The sequence below is a fragment of the Brachyistius frenatus genome, unplaced genomic scaffold, assembly GCF_029030835.1.
Source record: "Brachyistius frenatus isolate BFR_SWC_R1_liver_20210118 unplaced genomic scaffold, ASM2903083v1 Contig_33, whole genome shotgun sequence".
Classification (NCBI taxonomy): domain Eukaryota; kingdom Metazoa; phylum Chordata; class Actinopteri; family Embiotocidae; genus Brachyistius; species Brachyistius frenatus.
The window spans coordinates 1,317,501-1,337,720 of NW_027210632.1; the positions used below are offsets into that span (position 1 = coordinate 1,317,501).

At 41.6% G+C, this 20,220-nt stretch overlaps 1 protein-coding gene across 5 annotated transcripts in view; it reads right to left on the minus strand.

Moving 5' to 3' along the window:
- Nucleotides 1-20,220, minus strand: part of gramd4a (GRAM domain containing 4a) — a 40,487-nt gene that overhangs the window by 11,950 nt on the left and 8,317 nt on the right. For 2 of the 5 annotated variants that reach the window (XM_069700270.1, XM_069700269.1), the window contains exons 3-4: nt 16,547-16,667; nt 429-549 (exon numbers count right to left, since the gene is read on the minus strand). In XM_069700270.1, coding sequence (XP_069556371.1) covers nt 429-549; nt 16,547-16,667 — 242 coding nt within the window. Of the gene's footprint in view, nt 1-428; nt 550-3,640; nt 4,050-15,075; nt 15,139-16,546; nt 16,668-16,979; nt 19,052-20,220 lie in introns of those variants that run through there. The other 3 variants (XM_069700272.1, XM_069700268.1, XM_069700271.1) reach the window with 3 other exon arrangements.

Genomic DNA, 20,220 nt, shown 5'->3' on the forward strand with positions numbered 1-20,220 from the left:
GGTTTAAAGGGCGGGGGGGTGGGGGGGATCTCAGCAGGTGCCGAGAGACGCAGGATTTTCCTGACAGCAGCAGAGCTTCTGCTACAGCGTGCACTTGGCGACTCAGACAGGCGCGTGACTCCCGTCCGTTTTCCCTCCCTCTTTCCACGTCCCTCAAAACACACACAACCACACCTCCGTGTGGAATTCTCCGCCTACCCAGCTGATGCTTCTATTTATAACAGAAACTTTGGGCAGCACTGTAACTGACACACGCGCGCACACACACGCGCACGTATGATCCGGCTTCGCCCATGATAAACGCTGCAGAGCTGAAATGGTGCAAATCGTTTCCTGTCTTTTCCACGTTATTACTTCCCGTCTCGCACATTTAGTCCTCATCTCCTGTCGTCCAAGTCGTGCCTCTGCTCTCCGTCTTCCTGTCTCACCTGGTTTTGAGGACTTCATTCATTTTCTGCTCCAGGTCTATCCTCTTGCTCCGCTCTTTTTCCAGCTCCTGCCGCAGAGAGTCCACGTTGGTCTCTTCCCGCAGCTTCCTCAGCTCCTCCTCTGGAAAACACAGCACAAACACGGGATATCAGTAGAAATCCTATTTTGTAGATCCAAAGAGTGCAACACAAACGGTCAGGGTCATGAAAAAGGAACCTCATAAGTGTCAATGGAAGCATTTTAAACTTATTTCATGGGAAACATTTCATCCAGCATTTCAGACACTGCCCTTTTATTTCCAACTCGGATAATCTTATTTGAGTATCTCTCGCTTCACGTCTCCCTCCGTCTATATCCTTCACCTATAACTGTCCCCCATCCTTCCTCCTCGTCAATCAGCTCTTAGCATGAAGTGGTTTTAGGTATCTGGGCTTTCTGAGCCCGGGGTGCAACATCAGCACTGTTTCCTCTCAGGCTATTGTCCCTGACTAAAGGGACACATGAATATTGGAGGAGGGAAGGCAATAAAAGTGTGCACACGTGCACAGCCACCAACGGTTCAATACCTGCATGCATTAGCTGTTCACGTAAAGACGCCGAAAACCAGAACAGACATAAGCACGGATTGGATCCTCCGTCAACGCAAAGATAAATATTTCTGATTGACAGCAAGGCTTTCCTTAAAAAGATAACTTTGTGAAGCTCCATTATACTCTGCTGTGGCACCACTCTAATGGTAAAAAATCCCTGATAAGTACACGCTGTGTCACTGAGCTCCAAGATCAATATCTTGGATCCTGTTGTAACCTCGTTCATCAAAAGGCACCTCCAGTCCTGACAGTGAAGATCTGATAAAAGCAGAGGTGAGCACCCCTTATTAATTAAAATGTACATCGCCTGCCACCCCTTCTTCTTCCTGAAATCATTTCATCATACAGGCTGAAGGGGAATCATATTACAAGAACTTAGCTGCCATTTTCTTCTTCTCATCACCCAATCTCATATCTCACTCTTGTCCTTTATCTCTTTCCATTAACGCTAATAAAACATTCATTGCCTAAACCTCCTGCAGCTAAAGCATCGGCTGCCACCCTGGGTGTGCTTCCTGAGAGAGGACATATACTGTATCTCCACGTCTTGTGTAATGTATCTCCCTGATCTTCTTCTCTGGCATTTCTGCTTTAGCAAGAGCCATTAAAGACAATTAGGTTCTGTTTTTTGTTTTTTTAATCTTTGTGATGCATTAGAGGAATAACATAAACTGTGATCCTTGTCTCTCTTACTCCATCTATGTAATATGACTCCTGTCATACTTTCAACCCCATGGGCAAAGTTTTCCAGTAACCCCATCCCGGTCTGATAACACAAGAATGTGTTTATGGTACAGTGGGATTTTTTTTTGTAAACAAGATAGAAAGAATGACGGCATGTGCGTACGAGTAAACAAGGGGCAGGCCAAATGTTGCAGTGGGCTAAGCAGCTTAATGCTCTCTGTGTAGCCCCGTTCCAGACCCACAAACAACTGGAAACTGAAAATTAGACAAATGGCTACCGGCAGCGGCAGCGCACCGTGGTTAACGTAGGCAGACTGGGATCAGTTCACACGAAGCTCAATATCAACACTTCACATGGAAAATTGACTTGTAAATACATCGTTTTTCGTGTCAAACGAATGTTCTGTAGCAATCAGAGACCCATTCCTGATTAAAAACGAAAGTAACAAGACAGACGGGAATATAATGCAACAAATTTAAACTTGTATTAATTGTTATTAGGCTACTTGAGGGGCGCAACAAGCTGTGAACAACATTAGTGAATATCTACTGTATTAAGTTGAAAACAAATAACAAACATATTGGCAAACAGTAGCTTATGTACACATCCAACAGACATGAAGCCATGTAAGCTTTATTTTGGACCTGTGTTTTTGTCAACTTGATTTAATGAAATCCAAGACGCACTCCGTTTTGGTTTCCACCGACTCCTTCCAGAAATTTTAGCATTTTAGCAGCCAAACACTCGACTGCGCAAGTTATTAACAAGACCATGAAACTTAAGGGCCATTAATCTAAAACAATGAGCTGAAAGATGCCAAAACCGTTTGTAAAGTTACACAAAACTGCAACTGCTGGTGACATTTCTGCAGGTTTGTCACTACTAGTAACCCCTTTCACATTAAATACGGTTGATTCTCTTATTTTAAAACCAAAATTATGATTAGCAATGTCAAAGATTTGTCTTTCTTTATGATTTATTGGTGGTTCATTATAAATGTGCCTGGTTTTGAATTGCAGCTATAGATGACCAGTTTAAATGTCAGGATCTGAAATTCATGTGACCTGATGTCTCAACCACACAATGTCATCTCAGTCATGTCATTGTTCATATATGGTGACTCAACTTTCTTACTACCATTAGCACATTATGGTTATACTGCACCGATATGCTGATATACACTCCCTACCCCCCCCCCCCCCCGACTTCCTGCCCCCACACTGAAAGCCACTCCCTCACTTTAACTTGTGTTATCATTCCCACTGTCTGTGTATAGGATCCTAAATCTAAATCTAAATTTCCTTTCAGTAGTTTCCTTCCTTGCCCATTGACCATATCCTTTCTCACACCAGAAGGAGAGATGCCTCACTCCAAGAGTCCATAGCACTGTTTTAAAAGTGGGGCCACAAGTGTGTGATACAGCACAGCATGACACACTATGTGTGTCAGACCAAGAAAGATAGAGTACAATCCTTTCCATGCTCCGCAGAGGCCCTCCATATCAGAAGGAATATTAATAATACTGTCAACACGCCGGTTCTGCTTCTAAAATTGGATTGGTGTCTTCTGTATATAAATCTTCATCCAGGGTTACCATATCACAAGGTCTCTTTGGCCATTATGAAGGCTGGTAACTGGACCATGTATCTGTAACACAGACAGGGGATTGGCCGTGCCAAGAGTTTTAATCGCACCGACTTTTGCTCCTGTGCAGACTTTATATGAAGCCCTACTTTCAACCCAATAAAACAAAATCAATTTGATAAGAGTTACACACATTAGATTATATCCTAATAAATATTTTGAAAACAGCTGATTAGATTCTGAAAATGAAATGGATTTAAAAAAAAGACCTGTTCGTTGTCGTATTCCAGTTTACAAAATACTTAAGCTGATCTTTCCCCTAAATTCGTGAGTTTGAAGCTGACAAACTTACTGAGGTTGAGGTTACTTTTATGGCTTTTGATCTTATTGACAGTTCCGCTGTAAAGCATTTCAAAGCTGTCAAAGGTGCAGTCCTCCATCTTGCACATGGCCATACGTCTCTCCATTCGGCCAGTCCCGGGGACACTCCCGCAGGAACGGGACAGCAGGGTGGCCACCTTGGTCGTTTCTTGAAATCGCGCCATGGCTGCAGGTTGCTTTCTTCCGGCCCAGATCATTCAGCCCCCTCTGCCTAGTGAAGGCCTAAAAACTCCTCCAAGCCCATCATAGCTCAGGTGCACGCTCCATGTTTACATGTCCGCTGCGGAGGCAAGGCAGCGACCAGGGACAGGTTCCCCTGTACTAATTTATCACTAGCAACACAACAGACTCCTGTGACAGGCCTCACTCCAGGTAGTGATGGTCAGTGATCTGAGCTGCTCTGTTCCGGCTCTGGGTAAAAAGAGAAGGAGGGCAGGCAGCGGAGGTGGAGAGAGGTGGGGCTTTGCTGGGTGGCCAGCACACTAAGAGGGCCTGGAATCTGAGATTTCTGTGCACACTAGAGTTGCCAGAGAAATGCACACACACACACACACACACACACACACACACACACACACACACACACACACACACACACACACACACACACACACACACACACACACTTATCACTACAGGTTTGTGTGAGTGGATACATATCAGTGAGGATTTGTTACGTGTTAGTTTGTGTTTTTGGTTCATGCAAGTTCACATTTGTGTGGTGGAGTGTGCACAAGTACTGTACGCACCACGCAAAGAACTTTCATCTAAGCAGGCAAAGTGTTTTAAGACCTGAAAGGAAAAGTACTAGTTTTTCAATCCAGGCCAGAGACAATGGCCCCTTTCATTAAAAGGAAGGTGGGGGCAGGAGGGGGTTTCAGAGAAAGAGAGACAGAGAAAGAGGGAGAGAATCAGCTGCTTCACATTGGCCTCTCATTGTTCCCATTCACTGCAGTGTTTGCCACAAGGCAGTTGACTGGGCCAGAGAGAAAGGTTGAGCTTTGTGGTGTCTAGCCGATCTGCAGATGTTTACACACCATTTGAGGCACTGACCAAGGAACAAGAGAGGTGAGAGGGTGTAGAAAACAATATAAGCCCACCACCAGCAAGAGGAAAGTTTGAGAAAAGTCTACATTAAATTGTCAGTAAGGACACATGATTAATCCACCACCTATTTCTGTGTAGTACAGTCAATTGAGACTTCATGTTTTCAGTTTCAGCTTTGTGTTAGAAATGAAGCCCTGTTGCACAAAAATGGCCGAACACTTAACAAGTGGTTCTGCATTAATTACAGCACCAAATCATCAATGACTACATTTAATGATTTATTCAAAGACTTACTATATTAATTTTTCAAAGGTCTCGCTCCAATTTTTCATTTCGGTTTCAGCATTAATTGCACTGTAGTTCAGTTTGTACTTGGACTGACTGAAGAACAAATATTTTATCTAGAGTTCTCTATCCTCTCAGTGGCCTCCTTCCACTCTGGCCCTGATACCTCAGGGTGACCTAGATTTCACTCACTTTACTTTTACTTTAGTCCCCTCGACAACATTAGTTTGACTTCATGACTAAATCTCAGACTTCACAGTTCCTCCCTGGAACATACAAACAGCACTTTCTTTCTTGTGACATGCTGTCTTCACTGACCTCTTTGCTCACATGGCATGGAGCCAGACTCCTTGACAAGCAGTGAGTGGGTGGCGGGGGGGGGGGGGGCTACAGTACACCCGTCTTCTCTGTATGTATACTGTACTGAGTGTTTAAGGAAATATATGCACCGATAAATAATAGAGATAAACAATGTTCTATAATCCAATGTTATGTTTTGTCAGCAGGGAGGATACCATCTGCTTGTTTGGAGAACAGTAATCACATCAGATTCTATTTCATCAGATATCTGGTCAAGACTGCCGCCTCCTCTCAGCAATAGGAACCAAATACTTTCAGGGCAACATGAATGGTTCTTGAGAAATAACTTGCAGTTGACTTGGAGGACTGCTTTCATCCATACACAATTCAATGTCCCACTTAGAAGCCCTCTGACAGGAAACATACAGTACTTGGTGAGTCTGTTAGTTTCCACTTGGTGAACTTCATCTTTCTACCCACATGGCCACCTGTTGCATTCTCACTCTGATACAGCCACTGAATGATGACTAAACACTATGTTATCGAACACTATGAGGGTACAACAAAATTCAAATGGAAGAGCTGCAGCACAGACTAGATGACAATAAAGGAAGCAAATGTAAAATGATATATCTGTACCAACTGCGTGCACACAAAGGTTACATCAATTACAAGTCCATTAACCACGACCTCTTCTTCACAAATTCAAATGTCCCAATGATAGAAATCTCCGCTTTTGAACCTCTTCTGCATCAGTGACTTTATTTCCTGTAGAACAGAGCTCGCCTACATTTACAGGCACTGTGAAAGGTGTGTGTCTCCTACAGCGTGTACTGTAACTGCCTATAGAAGGAGAATGAATCATTATCACAGGATGAGTAATGAGTGATGAGGCAAAGGCCTGCAGACTTTTCATTTACTGTCATTTTTTCCTCTGCTGTGTTTTTGGACGTCCCTTCCCAGAGATCACAGTGTGGCATATGTGAGCCAGTTGGCAGCCTGGTCTTCCCCTACGTAACAATGCAAGTTCATCAGTACACAAAATACACAAAACACACCACTTTTTGTTAAGCCAGCCTCTTGTCTTAGCTCCGCCTAACCTCTGATGGAACCACCACTGCTGGGTGATGAAAACAAGGCACTAATAACTGCTTGTGATTTCCCCCAGGAATGTGGCCACCGCACCCAGCTAGTTCGTTCAGTTCCTAATACAATAAATGCAAAGGTTTTCATCAGTGGGCTCAATCACTGTGTTACCTTGTTCAGCAATGAATAGAAACTTAACTGACATTTATCTAAGTGAAAATCTTTGAAGACAAAACAGACAAAGCAAACTTGTCTTGTCAAAGGCACAATATAGCACGGCACTGCTTTGTCACAACTGAAAAACACAGCTTTTTGCAATTTGGAGGCTGTTTTTGATGGCTGGCATGTTTTATTGTGGCCAACAGAAAAACTGCAGAAAATCTTGGATCATATCAAAGCTATTTTCTGGGCCGCTACAATTCAGGTTGACAGCAAAAAGGTAAATATCAGATTTGGGCATAAACTGCAAGACTGTTTTTCTACAATTCTAACAATCATATTTTAAAGACCAATATCATGTTCTTTACCAAAAAAAAGTTTTATACAATTTATATTGCAAAATACTGCCCGTCTTCACATAGTTACAGAGGGTCATATTAACTGGTGATTGAATCGCTTGTTTCAAGGAAAAAGCTTAGCAAACCGAGCAAACGCCATTTGTTAAGGGAAACTTCAGGGGAAGAGATAAGCAGATTTTAATCAGCTTCAAAGACCAAAACATTAAATTGAATACTGCATTTAATGATAAGTTAATCATACTTTGGTTATTTGGTCTGTTTTTGTAAAATTTTCACCGCAATGAAAGGAACAATAACTCACTGTCATATTGTCCTAGTTTACACTGGGAGATGTGAAAAGAACTCAGGCATGGATAATGTTAATAGCTAGTTTCTACTATGACAAGTCAAACGTGAAATGAGTTACACAGAGAAATACATGATATCACTGAACAATGAACCACCCTCTCAGGTGCAACCCAACTTACCGGGGAGTGAGGCGCCCATCAGGCAACGTGAGTGACAACACCTGTGTGGGTTGACGATGGGTGTGTGCACGTCTCTGGGTTCCTACTATCCTGTTTGACATATGCAGCTGGCATGTACTTGTTATTAAAGGTGGTTCTTCAGTAACGCCAGGTTTATCAGGTTGGTTTTCTGAACCAAATGATGATGCAGCTATGCGCTCCATCGCTGAATGTCTTTTAGCGATAAATAAATGGATGAGCAATAATTTCCTAAAATGAAACGAGGATAAAACAGAAATCCTCCTTGTCGGCCCCAAAACAAAAAGAGAAATCGCAGAAAATGATCTGGGGCAACTAACTCCTTGGGTAATATCAGAGGTAACAAGTCTTGGTGTAATCTTAGACCTCGGATCGAAGTTTCAAGGCCCACATTAACAAGGATGACGAGAAACGGAAACATAGCCACGGTGCAGCCGTTTATAAATGAAACAGATGCCGAAAAATTGATTCATGCCTTCATCTCTAGCCAACTGGACTACTGTGATGCACCTTTAAAATGGATGTTGCTTATTTTACATTTTAACTCTTATTTGCATTTAATTGTATCTGTTGTCATGCATCTCATTTCTTTTCTATATTTTTAAATGTTCCTTTATATCAGTTTGTATGTCAAACACCGTATAATTCTCTTGCTGTAAAGCACTTTCAGCTGGATTTCTTGTATGAAAGGTGCTATACAGATAAAGTTTATCATTATTATTATTATTATTATTATTATTATCAAGTATTAACTGGTATTTTAGAGAAAGCCATGGATCACTGATGTAATTCATCTCTAGGTGCATTAGCTTTCAGTTACGCTGCTGCTGCTGCCTGTTTGTGTGTAGCCCTTGCTGTGTGTGTTCCTCTGCCCGGTGTGAAGTAGGGCAGCAGCTAGAACACTGTATTGATCATCCGGTCACTGTAGAGTACAAAGCATAGCCTGTTCCCCTGCAGTGACCTTCATTAGACGACCTCACGCAGGATAGCCTCACACACACACACACACACACACACACACACACACACACACACACACACACACACACACACACACACACACACACACACACACGCATCTCGTACTTTCCAATTTTATGGAACCAGTAGTGGTAAAACCAATAAACCCCAATTAAGGGAGGGCCTGTCTATTGCACAGTGCAATGTGAGAACATAGACGCGCCACACCATGTACACACATTAGCCTGCCAGAACTAGGTGGATGTCAACAGAAAAAATATCCAGTGCATCTGTGCTTCACAGTGATTATCCATTTGGCTTGTGTATGACATTGCTACATGTGTTTGTGTTTTTTTTATTTGCCAGTATTCTATCAGCTCCAAGTACATATTGGGTCTTTTGTAAAGGGGAAAAAAAAATAGAGATAGAAAAAGCTAGAAGTATCTGCAAGCCAAGAAAGAAAAAAAGTAAGGCCTGAGGAAAAAAAAAATAATAGGGCACAAGGACAAGGAAAGAACGACAGTGATAGGACGGAAAGAGAAGACGAATTACAGCGAGAGAGAACCAAGGGCAGAGAGAGAAAGGGAGAAAATACAGCTGAAGCCTGCTCATATAATGACATGAGGTGATTTCACAACCCTCTGCCATTTTACTGCGAGGAGGAGGGTCAGTTCAGCACAGCTCAGATACCCACAGGACAGACTCTAGTTGATGTATCTTTCTGCTTTTACATCCATTACAACAATAATCATAGAACTATCACAGGGTTATCGCTCAAGGAAACTGTTCCCCGAGTGCTCGTCGTTAATCCTGGCATACGGTATGTGCAGACAGAAGCACAGGAAGATACAGTTCTATGCTAAAACACATATAATCTGCACTGCCATTGTTTGTGTCCTCTGTGGTTGCTGCTGTAAAGCTCCAACTTTACATAGCTCTGCAGAATAGTAGATGAAGCTGGTCAGTGTGCACAGAGTGAACATATGTGTAACCAGTTGATCATTTAATAACTTGGAACCTAATAGTTAGTATTTGAAATTGTCCATCCAGTCCATTTTTTTTGTTTTGTTTTTTGTTTTACTATTATACCTACCAGGAACCACAGTATTGTAACACTTGACAACATTATATATTAATGTCATTATCTAGGGTAGGCAAAATGGCAAAAAAATTAAATGTTCATTTTTAATAGTATGAATATGTATAGTCATTCTATACATTTTCTTAAATGACACAGAATGTGTTGAAAAAAATATATCACAGGAAAGTATGCCTTTGCTTTTCCATTTGTCAAATTCTTCATCAAATTCATTAATTAATCTTTATCTAATATCTCCATTAGACAGATCTTTTTAATTACAACATTGCGCAGAATGACTTGATACTAATAATTCCAAAAAGGATATCTACCACTGTATTAAAAAAACATCAGATAGTTGACAAATACATTTTGGGTTGAACGTAATCTCGTTGATCTTATTTTGAAGTTAAACCTTTGTAATATTAGTGTTTTTCACAGCTTGCCTCGAAACAATGATAATGCACACATGTAGAACTTGGCCAAAAAGTAGTCGACAGGGAGTACCTCTTGTTAATGCGGATAGTTCATATACATATATAATCAGGACCTACTGCTTTCAAAATACTCAAACTCGTGTTTTAAAATGTAACATTGCAGTCTCAGTGGGGACATCTCAAAACGTGGCCTAATAAAGTCCATTACATCACCATAACTAGTTACCAAAAGTGAACCGCTTCTCTTACTTGAATAACGTAAGCTTAGCTTACACCCCCCCCCCCCACACACACACACACACACACACACACACACACACACACACACACACACACACACACACACACACACACACACACACACACACACACACACACACACACACACACACACACACACACACACCGAGTCGCCTGCAGCACTTAACCACCAAGAATAAGGTAAATGTATCTACTTATGCATTTATCCTATGATGAAAACATAAAAAGAGAGCGCTGGTCCTTTAAAATAATCTGATTAGTGTGTTGTGGGGTGTGTGTGCATAAACACAAACATGAGAAGGGACTAGATGAAAGGAAGGGAATACATAAGAACCTGAAGAGGCGAGAGAAAAGAAGAAGAAGAAAACTGGAGGAAACACAACTGTAATACTGTGTGTGTGTGTGTGTGTGTGTGTGTGTGTGTGTGTGTGTGTGTGTGTGTGTGTGTGTGTGTGTGTGTGTGTGTGTGTGTGTGTGTGTGTGTGTGTGTGTGTGTGTGTGTGTGTGTGTTAGCCATTTTCCATGTGATCTCACGTCCGGAAACATGGTTACAAATTAACCAATTTAGCATCCTCGGAATAGCACAGGTCAATCACAACAAATGCCAAGGGAAGACGCAATGGGTCATTGTAACCACACACACACACACACACACACACACACACACACACACACACACACACACACACACACACACACACACACACACACACACACACACACACCATCTGGAATGGAAACTCGTGCCTCCTGTGAAGGCAAAAGACAATACACTTCAGCAGTGTGTTTGTTTTAGCATAAAGCGTGGGCCCCCGCTTTATTTTAGGCAGCGGAGAGAAAGACGTCAGAGAGTGAGAGAAAATACACCCACGGCTCAGTTCACTCTGAATATGAAAGAGATCCAAGAAATTATTTCTTGGGTTAAATGCAGATGCACTATTAGAATAATGAGCACCAAACTGACACAGTTCACACAGACACACTAAAACTGCACTTGCAGTTTTTTTTTTAAACTGTAAAGACCAAAAATGTGAATTTTTTTTTCCCCTTCCCAGTGACAGAAACCACACAGCGAATTTAGAGGTGAAATGTGTCAGAGGAAAATTGACCCTATGTAACTGATCTGTAGCTGACCTTAGGTCCCTGTATCAACAGTGCGTTCTTCAAGGGAAAACAGGTATATCCAAACCACGTGTCCCTTCTATGTAATTAATCCGTGTTTGTGTCCAGCAGTGTTTTTCTACCCCGGGGCACACGCACGACCTTTCTCAACTGGAATCCACGGTCCGTATGTGCAGTTGACCAATGATCGATGTATATGCTGAGCGCCCTCAGGGGTGAAGAAGAGGGCGCCTCCTGACGTGGATATAAGGCCGCTCACCTCACAAGGAGGGGGGTCAGACTTTCTGGACTCTCCGCGAGTGTAGAAACTCTCTCCAAAACTATTCAGCTGAATAAGTGTCCTGTGACTCTGTTTGTACCTGAGGTACTCGCTTGGCTCATGTTTGACGATTTGTACGCCCTTATAATTTTCCATATTTCATCTTGTAATAAATACTCAAACGACGGTGAGCTTGAGATGCTTTTGATTTCTCACAAGGGAATACATTAATTTCCACCACAAAATGCACCCTGAAATTAAAGTCGGGAGACGAGAAGAGGCAAAAAAGCGAGCAGCGGAGAAAGTGGATCTCATCCATATTTCATATGTTTAACTGATGGTCTCAACTGCCGTAACTTAACATTAATAAGCAGGATGTGCTGGCTGTTAGTAAACACTGACCTTAAAAGAATGAAATTGTCCTCTTAACTGCAAGTGATTTAGGACTTAAATTAACTATTATTTTAATTTAACTATTTCTGACAAAAGTTTTGCTCATAAGCATCACAATCCGTGTCCTGGTTCATCTCATCAACTGTCCCAAACTGGAAAATATGACATGTCTTTTAGCAAGAACAACAATGCCCGTTTTTCCTACAATATTTCAAGTTATAAGCTTAAAAGATTTTCAATGAAATCCTGCCTCCATTTTTATTTCTATTCAACTGAAGATTCTCATTGTTCCTACAATAACCATCCAACCTCTCTAGATAATAGCTTTCACAGTTAGGGCAGGAGTGGTACATTCTGTGCTGGATCCAAATTGCCTCTCTACACATTAGAGACTCATGGGAAATAAAGCGTGCATGTAATCAAGTGTAAGCAAATTTAATTTAGTCCCACTGATATCAGCCTCACAGTTTAATACTCACTCTCTAAATGCTATGTCCTGTGTATTAGGTTGCTGCTCATACAAACTGAAGAATTCCTATTGCTGCTTCGTGATACTGTAAGCGGTGACCTGGCTTGTGGAGCAGTCACAGTGAACTCAAAGTACTTCTCACCATAGTTAACGTTCACGGCGGTCGTTCTTCAAAACTGAGACACTGCTCACTTTTCGAACAGATGATCAGTTACAAATATTACAGGGCGTAATGGAACAAGAAGGTGTAGCAACAGTTAGCTGATGAAGGAAGATCGACAGGAAAGCGGCTGGACGGTGTTGACTACGCCCACAGTTCTGGGGCCTTTCGTATTAAACTGCACTTCCTGTGACCAGGGGTGTCATCAAATCAACCAAGACTGAAATCTTAAGAGCTGTATTAAAAAACAACATGCTTTCCTAAACCATTTCAATATGGAAACTATGGCTAGCCCTCTCGCGGTATAGCATGTCGGTGTTCTATATTACCAATGCTCCAGAAAAGCCATTACGCAACACATAAATCCATAATGTCTTGCTACAAGGACTCTTTTGTTTCACCCCACTAATCTCATTAGATTTAACTAACAAACAAACTGTATATAAGCATATAAGTCTGTGTTGGTTCATTCTCGACACATAACTGAGAAAATGATGAATAAGCACTTGTGTAGCAGGTTAAACTGTACAAGGACTCACATCTACTCAGCAGTCCATTGTTTATTGTTCTGTGAATACATATGAGGGCAGGAATGCAGAGGAGAGTACAAAAGAAAGAAGTAGAAATAGAATACAAAATAACTCGTGCACAGGGCAGAGAGCTGAAGACTCCATTAGGTGCAAATGGATCGTCATGCTTCAGTGTTCCCAAAGTACAATTACACAGGCCAGAGATGGGCCGAGAGATCGAGAGGCATGAGAGAAATGGATAACCAGAGAGTGAGAGAGGAATGGGGAAGAAGCGCTGAAGAAAGCAGCAGCAGTAAAACCATGAAGCCCTTGAGGTAAAACTAGAAATCAAAACATGACCTCGAGGTACTAGTACCCTTTCCTAATCAAACACAGGCCACATGTAGGAAGGTTCATCCCCAAGTGGCTGCCATCTTGGGTACAACAACATTTCTGTTCTTAACTCTTTTAGCTCATGAAGCTGTCACAGCTGGTTCACCTGCTTGACTGTGTGTTTGTCACATTTACAAGAATCATGAAGCATAAAGGGAAAGTGAAATCATAAGCATGAGGAGGAGGAGGAGGAGGAGGAGGAGGAGAGGATGAATGAGCCGAGAGTGATCCAGAGACAGGAGAGCAGGGAATGGCAGGCAGCATCTGAAAGACCAGCTCAGCGGGGATGGAGAGAAAAAGGCAAAGAGAGCTCCAGAGGATGTTCATTTTTTTATAAGGAAGGGAGGGGGGGGGGGAATGAGGAAGCTAGGAAATGGCAGACATGAAGGAAAAGAGGTCCATGAAAGGAAAGCTCATCTAGCTAGCATCCTGACAGGGTGACAATGAATCCAGCCCTTTTAGCTCAGGCACAGGCATTGTGAGAGGACATAGCCTGAGGTATCCTCTTTCACACACTCTCTCCCCGTCTCTCACTTTCTCTCCAATAGACATACACAGTGTGTCGGGGACTTCACAGTCCGTTGCACACCTCGGGATGAGCTGCACCGGGACAGTACAATCATTACCCCTTTATCGGATAGCAGGTTAGACAAGCTTGAAAATGTGAGTGAGTTGAGGGGGTGGACTCGGCATAGGCCTCATCCACTTTCTTTTTTTTTTTTTTTTTTTTCAGATTAGCCTGTTTACCTATTTTATTCCTGCCTCTGCACAAAACCCTATCTTTTCTCCCCTTGTCCCATTTTTTATTATTTTTATTATTATTATTATTATTTCTACAGATAAATCTAACACATCCCAAAACCTCCAATGACTTCTGCCATTAGTAGAACAATGATATTACTCTTGTCAATAGTGATTCTGCAAAAGAAATGTTCATGCTACCGTTGAGATACACTAAACATGCAATAAAAGAACATTACAGTTGTTCCATTATTTTGGTAGATGATTCTGGATCATATGTGTGAGCCATACATCTGGTGAATATTTTCAAAGGACTCCTTTAGTTTAAGCCTGATCGTTCATTTTTGACCTTCATAGCTTAACACAACAAGGTCCACTTACTGCTCTTTTTTAGCTTTCAATCACATGTCACAGACCTGGAGATAGTTTGCTCAGGTTTCACGGAGTTGGTTGTGTTGTCAGGAAGTGTCCTGAATGAAAAGGTTATGCAGTCAGTCAAGAAACTGAAACTAAAAATGTGTTGGACTTCTAACAACACAACATTAACACAAAGCAGACCTCCGAACCCATCATGTCCCAACCAGAAACCATGGACTGATACTCTTATTAGTCACTTACCTCTTAGCACAGCATCTAGCATGTCCTTGCATACTGAGAAATATTACTATGTGACAAATAATTCTTTAAATCTCAATGCCATCCAGTTTTCCTCTTAAGTGTGGGTCCTGTCTTCAGGTTGTACTAACAGAGATCTCAAAGTGTTTGTGGTACGTTTTGAAACAGCCAAGTCATGTAAGGGAAATGTGATGCTGATTCAGCATAGTCTGTCCTCGTTTGACATTGGAGAGGGATTCTGAGGAAGTGCAAGATGATCTTCTCAACATTAAACAACTTAACACTGACCTGTTGTGCTGTAAGTGGGGGTTAGAATAAGGTCCCTGGGTGACGGAACCAACTCCATGGCAACTGAGAAAAATATATGTGCGGATGAAAACCATGAAATGTGAATGAAGGCTTTGTAAAAAGTTCATAGTCAAATGACTAAGCCTCAACTGTAGGGTGACCAGATTTAACATTTGCCAGCAATTAGACCATACCATTAAAATCCTTTTTGAACACTCTGGATGGCAGGGTTATACAAGGTACAATAAAATGAACTAATAATCACTGCTGCTTGGTAATTTCCCCTCACAGTGTGCCTGTCTGGTGTTGCATGGTAAATTGATTAACATTCGCGCTGCAGCTGCTTGTTTCCATTAAGCTTCCAGTGTAATTTCAGGGTTGCTAACATACAGCTAACAAAACAGGATCTCGCTGTCAGTTATTGCCTATTCTAAATATCAGATTGCACAGTTAACCAAGTTTGTTCAATGTTGTATGCTAATTGGCTTTCCTTTCATCATTTGGAGTTGACTTCCCTTTAGAAAAACTAGATAATCATAATCAGCATAATAATAATAATAATAGTAGTAATTAGCCAAGTCATTCAAATTAATGATAGCAACCATTATAGCAAGCAGTGGAACCAAGTACTGCTTCCAGATGCATCGTTATATTTCAGTTTATAGGTTGAGTTGAGCAACATATTATCACTTCATGGTTATATTGGAATCAATCTATACACAGCAACCAGAACAGTGAAAAAAACAACAACAACCTGACTGTAGTTTGTGGTTTGAATGTATCAGATGACAGAGATATCACAAGATGCTTCTAGTTTAAAGCTGACACACATTACGATGTAGTGTCAAAAATACATTACATTCAATCTGGCAAATGCTTAGAAGCAACAATAAGTGCATTCAACCTTAGCAAGAGTTACTGAATGTTGTGCATCTAAAAGTGTGTTCACTGTGACACTACAACATTTTTTATTTCTGAAGTAATGAGACATCAGTAAGCATCAGCAAGAGTTGTTGAGCAGATTTTCATTATAACGAAAACTGAGTTCAACGAAAATCGTCTCGTCACATAGAGACAGCTTCTGCTACATTTGGTACACAATCAGACATTGTTGAAGGAGGCAATATCTCCACAACACAAAGTCACCAGTGCATTTCTACAGACACTTGACTCTCACTCTGTTGCTTTCGTGCTCTTACTGCTGCAAACAATCTTGCCAAATACATATATTGTATAACCATGAGCTGAGTGCTGCATGTGCAGGGCTTTACTATGGCAGAGTGATTCAGGCAGTATAGGAAAGACAAGGCTACCCCTTGAAGGACATCAAAATACCAGTAAACAACAGAGATTTCCTTCAAGCACATGGTTAGCCATATACCCAACAACATGATTAGAGTGTTCACCCATGCGATTGACTGACAGAAAGATACTCGATGATCTACACCTAATGTTGTGTGTGCATACTCACGTAGGAAATGTTTCTCCAATAAGGCAATTTCCAAGTGACCTTTGACTTCATTGAGTCGGTCTGACTCCGATCTCTGGAAGTCCTGGATGGCTGCAGCCATAGTTGGCGACCCCGAACCAGCCTATGCACGCGTGCACACACATTCATGCATACAGCACATACATGGGTGTACATATAAGGGTTCCATGCACACACACACACACACACACACACACACACACACACACACACACACACACACACACACACACACACACACACACACACACACACACACACACACACACACACACACACACAAACATTTCCATTCACAAAAAGACAAAAGAAAAACAGGTGTGGCTTTAGAATACCAAGCACGTGACACAAAATACATACAAAAAAAACACGAGCCGGGATATCCCATATGATCTAACATGGTGCCATGACTCACTAATATGTCCTCTCCCGGTTTAAGTCCAGCAGGAGCAAGAAAGGAGGAGGGAGGCGAAAAAGAGGAGATTCCCCTCTTCTGACTACAGCAGCACTGATGACTCAAACACCACTGACTAAGGGCTTCAACCCTGACACGCAACGCCTGTCTGTGGATGAGCGAAGTGAATAGCAATGATTGAAGGATGAGGACTGTGAGGGAGAAAGTGTGAGGGAAAAGGGTGAGTGGACAATGGGGTGAGAGGAAAGGAAAGAGCGAGAGGACGAGAGAGACGGCTGTGCTAGCGGATGATGAGCACTGCAGGTTGAGCATTGCTGCTCGACTACAGCGAGGGTTCTTTAAGAGACTCCTGATACACACACACACACACACACACACACACACACACACACACACACACACATACACACAGGGCTGCAGCAGCTTCTCCCCGATAGCAACCAGCACCGTTTGTGTGTGCCTGCATAGACAGACTGCATTGTCACTTACTGATGTGCTCTCTGCAAGAGACACAGAGAGAGAAGGGGAAGGGGAGGGAGAGGGAGAGAGAGAGAGAGAGAGAGAGAGAGAGAGAGAGACAGCAGAAAAATGAGCTTCCGGAGAGAGCCACAGTCGAACAAGACAGAAGGGTGGCGAGACAGAGAGATGGAGACAGCATCCCTAAATAAAGAAGCACTTCAAAGAAAACAAAGGAGAGCCTCTTCTGGAAGTGTGTCATGAAAAAGAAAGAAAAGAACATTGACTGAGAGAGAAAAAACAGAAACAGGAAGAGGGCATGGGAATTAAAAGGATAAAAAAAAAAAGGGGGAATAACAACAAAAAAAAGAGCACGAAAGAGGCAGAAAAGATGAGGAAGACATGGAGGAGATGCAAGAAGCAGTGAAAAGAGGTTATGATGCATTATGAATGCTCAGCTGCAATTCTCCGTGGTTTGGATTTTATCAGCTTTGCTTCTTTATTGTGTCAATCCAACGATAAACACATTAATGATGCCTTATGCAGTCATGTACTCTCAGTCAGAACCTCTTGGTTATCAAAAGTAGGTCAAACCCTGACGTCACCGTGGACGATTATCGGCTGATTAATTATAGTGTTCCCCCTCTCCCTCTTTCATGAGTGTGGCTGATGTGAGCTGAGGAATCTCACCGTGTCCTGCTGTAAAAAAAAAAAATTGTGCCGATTCCATGATTTACATGCTCTGAATATTTTATCGAAGCATGCTGCAGAGCAGAAATGACCATACAATGTATGCAAAATCCCCACCTAATGTCAAAGCATCATTATTATTGGAATATCAATAGCTCCTGAACTTTGCTTCACACCAACCCCTCACACTTCAATCATAACTATGATCATAACTATATCATAGCTATACTTAACTATGTTAAATTGTCCCTAAATGTCCATAGAGCTCCTCTGTCTATCTGGTTTACATCTCCTTTTGGTCACTTTTCTCCTCGTGCTATTCTGTCATGCTTCTAGAAGAACATGTCATGATTTGCAAGGTCGACTCGCTCCACAACAAACACAAAAATATCCCAGTCCACCCCAGAGAACAGCTCCTGGGAACTCGCATGCTTTTTACATACTACTCCGTCTCGGTTGTTGTGGGCATTTGAAGCCTGCAACTCTCTCACGAGGCTCAGCGAAAGCCTCACGGCAGGAGGAGAAAAAGACAGAGGGTGGGATCTGGGCTCATAAACACGTCACCAGACACTTTCTTAATGTTTGGCAGATTATTGATCAAGCAGGCTGCTGGTGGGATTTTTTTTTTTTTTGATCTACCGCGTCCAATAAACAAGACAATTAACGGAGGTTTCTGGCAGCTACAAAAACACTCTTGGACAATGGACACTGACAGACAACACAAGTATACCAGCACTTGTTGATGAACATTTGTGTAAATGTGTGCCAGTGAAGATGTCTAGAAAATGTTACGTAAAAAAAAGTCAGTGCAATTTGTGACTATAGTTTGTTCATCTTATGGCATCGCATAAAAGCAGATTTTCTGGGAAATCCACATACAAATGCAGACAAGGGGGATGAAAGCTGATGGTGTAAGAAGATAATGCAGTTAAACTCTCCTCGACCAATATTTGGTATATAATCCATACTGCCTATTCTACTTTCACTTTTGTTTTTCTGGAAGGGAAACCACACATCCTGTTTTCTACTCTACTGCTTGATTTCCTGTTAACCTGTCATTCTGGAAACTGTCTGAAATAAGATGGTAGCTAAAAAAGAAAAGAAAAGAAGAGAAGAAAAAAGAAAAGACGGTTTAAAAGTGAGTACAGTATCTCTTACCACAGAAAAAAAATCAAAACCACCGGAGTGAATTCCACAGCAGTAAAGCAAACCAACGAAAACAGCATCAGCTTCAACGGTGCAATCTAAAAGCTCTTCATTAAGTCGGCCGGAAAATTGAAACCTATGTGTTCTGCCTTCTGCAGTGGACACCAAGTCAAAACCTTTGAAAGATAACTTGTGGCTTTGTGAATCGTTTGGAACATTTCAAAGCAGAAAGATTACAACGTAGAAGTGTAATCCCAAGCGATTACAATGGGGAATTGTTTTGGGATTTTTCTGCCATTATAGAATTGATCTTTATCCCTCACAATGAAACTGAGAGAGATAAGAGACCTGATTTTAAATCCCAAGGGTATGATTACAGGCTCAAGTATTCATAACTAGTTACAGAGCAGATTTCTGCATCAAATGGGAGGTTGAAGAGCTGTTTGGCATTTTAATATTTCAAATACAGGACACTGCACCGTTCACAGACTACATTTATTAAAAATTAATCTGATGGTATTAAAATGTACACATATCCTGCTGGAAAAAATAGTATTTAGATATTTAAATATGGAGTAAATTAACATTTTACATAGGGGTACTCATTCTTTTTTTTTTTTAATGTGCATTAACAATTGATCCAATCAAGGTAAAGATACCAGCTAAGGGTTATGAAATTCCAAGCGGTGACATTTGAAGTCTTAAATTGTCAAAAACAGTCAACTGTCCATTAAACTTGAGCTTTTCTTCTTCTGCATGTGATGCTTGAAAACATGGCCACACCTGCAGCTACACAGCAGATTTAAATTTCAATCACCCTCCTGCACACATGAATAAGTAAAATATATCAATTATGGCACATAATTGAGGAAGTCGCTTGATCTAGTCGGAAAAGAAGAGGCCAGCGAGGTCTCAGGCACTCGTCGTGCAGTGACTGAACACCATCTGC